Below are 8,806 nucleotides of genomic sequence, written 5' to 3'. Positions count from 1 at the left end.
CGGCCCGGCGTCGGGACAGTGGTTGTGCGGGACGCTGAACGGAAAGGCCGTGTTTCCAAGCTCTGCTGTAAAGTTTTCTTTTGCCATTCGGCCAATTAAACAAGTTAAGTTTTACCGGATTATCTTTCTTCCTTGTGACCGGATATATAGAACGCGTACGTGGAGCACGTATTCTTTCACGTACAACACGTTTGGTGCCGAAACCCGGGACTCCTGCTGTGGATTTGTGAGATCATCGCTACATCGCTCCAACGCTCACGATCAACGCATCCACTTCACGTAAGTCTCGGCAACGACGAATATCCATGTCATCAATCCGGTAAACTAATTGGCTAAACGAACTGTAGAAGAGAATGGAGCGCCTTTTAAAGAAACGAAGAGTATTACGCTCGCAAACTACGAAGCTTACCAACGAAACTGAGGAGCGACAAGCGTCCCTCACGATTACAGAAGCTGTATCGTTCCACGCTCGACTCATTAAGCTGCAGCAACAGCTAGAGCACGTCAACGAAGAAATTGAGCCATTAGTACCGGAAGAAGATGCTGAAAACGAATATCAGCAAGTGTACGATTATCAAGACCGTATTACAGCGTCCCTTGCTGTACTGCAACTTCGAGTCGACAGTGGTTCGTCAACAACGCAGGCTGAAGTGAATTCGGCGGGCAGTGGCACTGCCATCCAAACGACCACGCCAGCCCCCATAACGACCACGTCGGTGAAGACGAGAGTAAAGCTGCCGAAAATTGAACTGATCAAATTCACCGGGCGGCGCTCTGACTGGCAAGCCTTTTGGGAAGTGTTTGAACAGGTAGTGGATAAAAACGAAGACTTGACTGACACAGACAGGTTTCACTACCTGCGAGCATCGGTGACAGGCGATGCGGCTGCTGCGCTGGCGGGCCTTCCATCGACGTCACGATGTTACAACGACGCTATCCAACTCTTGAGGAAGCGGTTTGGAAACGAAGAACTTCTTGCGCAAGAACACCTGAAGAGTCTAATTGATTTGAAGCCGGTGCGTTCTTCAGATGATGTCCGTGGTCTTCGCCGTCTCTACGACACCTTGGCGGCGCACATCAGAGGACTGGAAGCGCTCGGACGGAAGTTGGACACCTTCAGTTCAATGCTACTTCCGATTGCACAACGAGCAATCCCACAGGACATTCTGCTAGACTTCAACCGAAGGTGCGTTGCCGACCCCGACCGTCTCGCCAGCGAGCAACAAGGCTCCGTCTCCGATGCCTCATCGCACACTACGGACGAGACTGGAAAAGGTACCGTCTCTTCATTTTCTAAGTTACTCTCCTTTTTGAGAGTAGAGGTCGAAAGCAGAGAGAACTTGGCTGCACTGCAAGGCATGGACCTCTGTCGACAACCTAAAGAAGGCACTAAAGAGAGTCACAAGCAGCTTCGTAAAACGCATGACAAGCATGTCCGATCCGCAGCGATGTTGCATCAGAGCTCGAGCCCGCTGACCTGCTTTTTCTGTGACTCTAACGATCACCAAACGCACAACTGCGACGCCTCAAAAGGTCTAGAGGAGAAGAAACGACTTTTGCAGTCGTCCGGCCGTTGCTTTAGGTGCACGAGAACTGGACATCGGTCACGAGCATGCCGCGTAAACCTGCAGTGCAACAAATGCCACAAGAAGCATGCCAGCACGATGTGCGACCCGACGTACTCAAGTAACAGGCCACCCGGAGCGAACCGAACAGTGACTAATGCACAGATAAGCCTCGAAGCTACGACCACGGGAGACAGCTCCGCTCTCAAAAGAACAGTTTTGTTACAGACCGCGACTGCGTTATGTAGTGGAGAAACTTCCAACGCGCAGGTGCGAGTCCTGTGCGACGGAGGAAGTCAGCGCTCCTACATCACCTCTGACACCTCACGGAAAATGGGATGCACGCTTCTCGGGCATGAAAGGCTGACTGTCGGTGTGTTCGGAGGCCACCAAGAGGAACGCGAGTTCCGAAGAGTCAGAGTTACGCTAAAGACGAGGCGCGGATGTGAGCGCGAGCTCGAAGTGCTGGAAACAGATGTAATTTGTGACCAGCCGATACCCTCGCCACCGGGAAATGTACTGCAAAAGTTGATATCCCTCGGGTACGAAGCAGCTGACTTCTCAACAGACAGCGGTGCAGAAAAGGTTGAGCTGCTCATCGGGTCTGATCATCTATGGGACTTCACGACGGGCAGATGTGTCATATTAGGAAAACGACTGAGGGCAGTAGAAACATCAATTGGGTGGACTGTTCAAGGGCCTATTGAGAGCGATATCGAGCAGACAAACTGCCTCCACACCGTGACACTGCGAACTTCAGTGATTGAAAAAGAAACAACTGATATTCTGACCAAATTTTGGACCTTAGAGTCAATTGGGGTGAATGAGAGCGAAGACAACGAAAAACCATGTGAGGCCTTGGAGTTTTTTGAGGACAACATCAAGCGAGACGGTAATCGTTATGAAGTTGCGTTGCCCTGGAAATCCGAGATTTCACTCGAGGACAACAAGAAAATTGCGCTGAAGCGACTCAGTCAGCTGGCCAACCGGCTCAGGAGGGCTCCTGACCTGCTCCAAGAGTATGACACGACCATTAGGCAGTATGGCGTCTCCGACATTGCAGAACGGGTAGAAGACGAGACCATCCGCAACCACTGCGTTTATCACATGCCTCATCAAGCGGTCATTCGCGATTCCCGAAAACTGAGGGTCGTATTTGATGCTTCCTCCCGCGGAAAGAATTCCAAGAGTCTCAATGATAACTTAGAGACTGGACCCAATCTAACTGCGGACCTCGTGGGGCTCCTTCTTAATTTCCGCAAGTACCGAGTTGCACTTGCCGCTGACATCCAACAGGCCTTTCTGCAAATTGGAATCCGAGAACAAGACAGAGACGCCCCTCGATTTTTTTGGTTCCGAGAGACCCCTCAGCCCGGTTCTCCGTTGCCTCCCTTTGAAACGTGGCGCATGAAGCGAGTTCCGTTTGGAACCACCGCGAGCCCATTCTTACTCTCCGCTACTCTTCAGCACCACCTGAAATCGTGCGAGGAAGGTTTTCCCCACACCGCGAGCCAGCTGCAGCAAGGCCTTTATGTAGATGACCTAATAACTGGTGCAGATGACGAAGAGGAGGCAGTGAAGCTATACACCGAGGCCAATGCAATCTTCCACGCCGCCTCGATGAAGCTGCACAAGTGGTCGTCGAACAACGAGAGGCTGCGCCAGCTATTTGGGCAAGACTGTAACGAAACCAAGCCTCTGGGATTTGTGTCCGGTGTACTCAAGGTATTAGGACTGGCATGGGACCCCATTACAGATCGCCTGACCTTTGCGTCTTGCGTCACAGACGACACTGGTAAACCAGACACCAAACGATCCATGCTACAAACTACGGCACGGATTTACGACCCGTTGGGATGGCTGTCACCGTTTATCGTGCGGGCCAAGATCTTGTTTCAGAATCTGTGGCGACGAAACGTGGAGTGGGATGATCCCCTACCAAGTGATGTAGCCGAAAGGTGCCTTACATGGCACGGTGAATTAAAACACCTCTCTGAAGTACAGGTGCCGCGGTACTATGGGGCGGACGTAAACGGGCAGTCAACAAAGACGGATCTACACATCTTTGCAGACGCCAGTCCCGTGGCTTATGGGGCGGTCGCATACCTTACCATCGCCTCGGAGGACGGCCTGAATTCAACGGTCGTGATGAGCAAATCGAGAGTGGCCCCCCTGAAAGAACTCACTCTAGCGAGGCTGGAACTCATGGCATGTTTGCTCGCTGCTCGACTATGCAGCTACATCCTAAGCACAATCGAACTGCACCCTGGTCGAGTAATTTTGTGGACCGACTCTGCGATAGCGCTCCACTGGATACGAGGAGATGCGGGACGCTGGCAGCAGTTTGTGCGAAACCGTGTATGCTAGATTCAGCGCGTCACCGGCGGCTATGAATGGAGGCACTGCCCAGGAAAAGAGAATCCTGCGGACCTCCTGACGCGCGGCGTTTCCGTTTCTCGCCTTGCGGCCAGCGACGTGCGGTGGACAGGGCCCCAGTGGCTCCGCAAACCTGATGGCGAGTGGCCACAGGGACTAGTGCAGAACGCGTTCTCTGATGCGGAACTGGAGCTAAAACAGCCAACGAAGGCGCTGCCGGCCATGTCATCCCAAGTGCAATCCCCTTCATTAATGGACATTCAGCGCTACAGCTCCTTCAACAGACTGATCAGAGTCACAGCTTGGGCGCTTCGATTCGTCTCAAGGATGAGACGACGCAACGATGAAGTCGGAGTTCTTACCGCCGAAGAACTCGATCAGGCTGAAATATTTTGGATCCGCAACGAGCAGAGGGAAGGCTTTCACAGAGAGCTAAAAAGCGTTCATAACCAGCAAGCTTTCCCCGCCGACTCTCCACTCAGAAATGCTTCTCTTATGGTGGACGACAAGGGAATCCTGAGAATTGATGGACGGCTACAACGTAGTCACCTGGACTATGACGCTAAGCATCCCGTCGTGATACCTAAGCAGAGCCACCTATCGAAGCTGCTTGCTCTTTACTGTCACCGCAAAGTGCTGCACGGAGGGGTACGTTGCACCTTAACGCAGCTCAGGGAAAGGTATTGGGTGATCGGAGCGAGGCAGCTGGTGAAGAGGACTCTAAAAGAATGTGTAACGTGCCAACGGTTCAACGCTCAACCAGCAAATCAAGTGACTGCTCCACTACCTAAAGACCGCATAACCGAGGCCCAACCCTTTCAGGTGACCGGTGTTGATTTTGCCGGGCCACTCGTTGTCAAGGGGACCTCTCCAACCAAGTGCTATATAGCGCTGTTTACCTGCGCAGTCACTCGAGCTATCCATCTGGAACTGGTCAGCGATATGTCAGCGAGCTCATTCCTTCTCGCATTTCGAAGATTCACCGCCAGACGAGGACTTCCGAGCACCATCTACAGTGATAACGCTCTCACATTCAAGAAAGTGAACAAGGATTTGGGACGTCTCTGGGATGCGATGCGAAGTGGACAGGTGCAAGAGTACATTGTAAGCGCTCGGGTTCAGTGGAAATTCATTGTAGAACGCGGACCCTGATGGGGTGGCTTCGACGAGCGTCTTGTCGGACTGACGAAGCAAGCGTTGAAGAAGACTCTCGGAAGAGGCTACCTTACACTTGAGGAAATGACAACTACGCTGACCGAAGTGGAAGCTGTACTGAATTCCCGCCCACTTACACACGTTTACACAGAGCCAAATGAACCGGAGCCTCTTTGCCCTGCTATGTTTCTTACCGGAAAACGACTGACCTCTCTACTAGCGCTACAACGAAAGGAAATCGCCGCTCTGACCTGTGACCACCTGCGACATATGATCTCGACTCGTAATAAAGCGTTGGAGGGGTTCTGGAAGCGCTGGTGCTCTGAATACTTAAAGGAGTTGCAGCTGACACATTCCAAAGGCGTTCAACGTGGAAGACAAGTTGACATTGGCGATGTGGTCCTCTTAAAAGAAGCTCTGCAGCCGCGCCAAATGTGGAAGCTTGGAATGATTGAAAGGGCTTTCACTGGAAGAGACAACAAGGCAAGAGCTTTTGAGGTCCGAATGCCAGGGAGGGGGGGCAAGACTTCGGCGGCCGATTCAACTTATATACCCTTTGGAACTCTCCGGCTAACAAATGACTTCCATCATTTGGGGGGGAGTGTGTCGGAGACAAAAGAGTTGAGACGGCGCCGTGCGGTGCTCGATGTTATCGGCCAACGAACCCAGGACGGCGGGAGTGCTGTGTGTGTGTGTGTGTGTGTGTGTGTGCAGGTGTATGTGTGTGCGCGCGGGCGGACCAGACGGCGGGCGCCCGGATGAACCGGGCGGCGGTCTGCGGGGTCATCGGCCGGCTCGTGTGCCGGTCGCCGGAAAGGAGGAAAGGGAGGACTCGGCCCGGCATCGGGACAGTGGTTGTGCGGGACGCTGAACGGAAAGGCCGTGTTTCCAACCTCTGCTGTAAAGTTTTCTTTTGCCATTCGGCCAATTAAACAAGTTAAGTTTTACCGGGTTATCTTTCTTCCTTGTGACCGGATATATAGAACGCGTACGTGGAGCACGTATTCTTTCACGTACAACAATACATATGCCAACAGCATGGTACACTGCAGTTGTATTTTCTGCAAACCACAGGGTTGTCCACTTTATCTGAAAAGAAAGTGAGGCGTCTTTGCAATGTGGATTAAAACAAGACTAACCTGTTATTTTCTCGTCTAGAATATGTGTGCCCTTTGTCAGACGTTTACACCTCATTGGGTATGCTGCAGGCGGTCTGGCGCACACTATGTACTTGTTATTAATTAGCAGCGTTAAAGGATGCGCTATAAGTGTCCGAATACAAAGTTGAGTACCACTCTTCCCGGTCAGTAACCTTTAAAATGGGTGTACTTTTCATGTATTGGTTTCTTTACTCTACGTTGAAATTGCACCGTGTCTTTTTCTCTATTCCAAAATAAATTTAACTTAAAAAGTTCAAGCACGTTACACTCCTCCTCGCAATGTATTGGCGTTACTTTTAATCTCCAAATCTTTTCTCCTTGCAGTTGATTTTAGTAAAGAAACCCTTTAAACATATGTAAAAACAATGTAGGTCAAATATGAGCCGCCTTAGAGCTTCCTAAATAGTGATCACGCTTCCTAAGAGTGCACATATGACTCCAGTAAAAATTTGCGGAAACTATGATAAAGTTCCGCTCAATTAAAAGCCAATTTAAGAACAGTCTGGTCTCGGAAAAGACTCAGGCGACATTTTAAAGCAGTCCTCCAAGAAATAACGGAAGCATGTTTCGATAGAGCGCATTGTTAAGACAGGCCATAACTCTTTCGTGCTCTAAGGCTACTCAATATTCAGGAAGCTGTTTATATACATAGCCGCGTGTCGTGAATTTCATAGTAGTGTCGCGGTCTCAATCAACGCCGTGGCCCCAATCATTCTGCAGCGTCTCCGCTTTTCTGTCCTCTAAGCAGAGCGCTGACCCAGACGCCCCAGAAGATCAGACACTACTAAAGATGAAGGGCCGGGACGCAAGCGGGCAAGTTAGCGGATAAAGCGAGTCGTGGGCGATCACACTCTATACGCCGACCACTCTCTAGAGCAGGAGAGCTGTTTAATGTCGATCTCAAGGCAGTTTGGGTCAACTCCTTTACTTTTTTATGAATCAGTTGTAAATAATACGGACAGGCCGCCATTGGAATCTGAACCTGGCAACGTTTAACGCTAGAACTTTAGCTAGTGAGGCTAGCCTAGCAGTGCTGTTCGAGGAACTAGCGGGAATTAAATGGGATGTGATAGGGCTTAGCGAAGTTAGGAGGACAGGTGAGGCGTATACAGCACTAAAGGACGGACACATACTGTGCTATCGCGGGTTAGAGGGTAGACGAGAACTAGGTGTGGGATTCCTCATTAATAAGGATATAGCTGGCAACGTAGAGGAGCTCTACAGTATTAACGAGAGGGTAGCAGCTATAGTAATTAGGCTGAATAGGAGGTACAAGCTGAAAGTGGTGCAGGCCTACGCACCCACATCCAGCCATGATGACCAGACCGTTGAAAGCTTCTATGAGGACGTAGAATCAGCAATGAATAGAGTAAAATCGCAGTACACTGTACTGATGGGCGACTTCAATGCGAAGGTGGGCAAGAAGCAGGCTGACGACCACGCGGTAGGTGACTATGGGATAGGCTCTAGAGATAGCAGGGGAGAGTTATTAGTCGAATTCGCGGATAGAAATAATTTACGGATCATGAATACCTTCTTCCGCAAACGAGAAAACAGGAAGTGGACCTGGAAGAGCCCCAATGGTGAGAATAAAAATGAAATAGACTTCATACTATGCGCTAAACCTGGCATCATTCAGGATGTGGCCGTCCTCGGAAAGGTGCGTTGTAGCGACCACAGAATGGTAAGGTCTAGAATTAGCTAAGACTTGAAGAGGGAACGGAAGAAGCTACCGAAGAAGAAGACCATTAACGAGTTAGCCGTAAGAGGGAAAGCACAGGAGTTTAGGATAGCGCTGCAAAACAGATACTCGGCTTTAACTGAGGAAGATGATCTTGATGTTCATTCAATGCACGATAACCTGACATCAATAATTACGGAGTGCGCAGTAGAAGTGGGCGGTAGGACAGTTCGAAAAGATACCGGGAAGCTATCTCAGGTGACGAAAGATCTGATTAAGAAGCGCCAAAACATGAAGGCATCTAACACTACCGATAGAATAGAACTAACGGAGCTATCAAAGTTAATAAATAAGCGCAAGGTAGCCGACATAAGGAAGTTTAATATGGAGAGAATCGAGCATGCTCTAAAGAACGGAGGTAGCCTAAAAACAGTGAAGAGGAATCTAGGCATAGGTAAAAACCAGATGTATGCATTAAGAGACAAGCAGGGCAATGTCATTAGCAATATGGATAAGATAGTTAACGTAGCCGAAGAGTTCTACACAGACCTGTACAGTAGCCAATGTAATCAGAACGCCAATGAGAAAGACAGCAGTGCACAGAAATGCGTCATCCCGCCAGTAACGAAAGATGAAGTAAACAAAGCCTTAGAAGCAATGAAAAGGGGAAAAGCAGCTGGGGAGGATCAGGTAACAGCAGATCTGTTGAAGGATGGAGGGGACATCGTGCTAGAAAAACTAGCCACCCTGTATACGCAATGCCTTATGACCTCGACGGTACCAGAAGCTTGGAAGAATGCAAACATTATCTTAATTCATAAGAAGGGAGACGCCAAGGACTAGAAAAATTACAGGCCGATCAGCTTACT

General features: G+C 50.0%; 1 protein-coding gene across 1 annotated transcript; it reads left to right on the top strand.

The window, feature by feature from the left end:
• Window positions 1-353: 353 nt before the first annotated feature.
• On the top strand, window positions 354-7,085 carry LOC144102699 (uncharacterized). The gene is made up of 3 exons (XM_077635894.1): window positions 354-3,839; window positions 3,933-5,045; window positions 7,005-7,085. The coding sequence occupies exons 1-3, from the start codon at window positions 354-356 to the stop codon at window positions 7,083-7,085; spliced, it is 4,680 nt and encodes a 1,559-aa protein (XP_077492020.1).
• Window positions 7,086-8,806: the final 1,721 nt, after the last annotated feature.

This window comes from Amblyomma americanum, chromosome 8, assembly GCF_052857255.1.
Source record: "Amblyomma americanum isolate KBUSLIRL-KWMA chromosome 8, ASM5285725v1, whole genome shotgun sequence".
Classification (NCBI taxonomy): Eukaryota; Metazoa; Arthropoda; class Arachnida; order Ixodida; family Ixodidae; genus Amblyomma; species Amblyomma americanum.
The sequence above is the reverse complement of the archived record's forward strand: the minus strand, read 5'-3'. Positions and strand labels throughout refer to the sequence as shown.

Excerpts from the sequence above, each read along its gene's own strand:
- LOC144102699 (XM_077635894.1), top strand. The coding sequence starts at position 354 with ATGGAGCGCCTTTTAAAGAAACGAAGAGTATTACGCTCGCAAACTACG. Across the intron at positions 3,840-3,932 it reads TCGAACTGCACCCTGGTCGA|ATTCAGCGCGTCACCGGCGG; the intron begins GTAATTTTGTGG and ends CGTGTATGCTAG. Across the intron at positions 5,046-7,004 it reads GACAGGTGCAAGAGTACATT|AGCGCTGACCCAGACGCCCC; the intron begins GTAAGCGCTCGG and ends TCCTCTAAGCAG.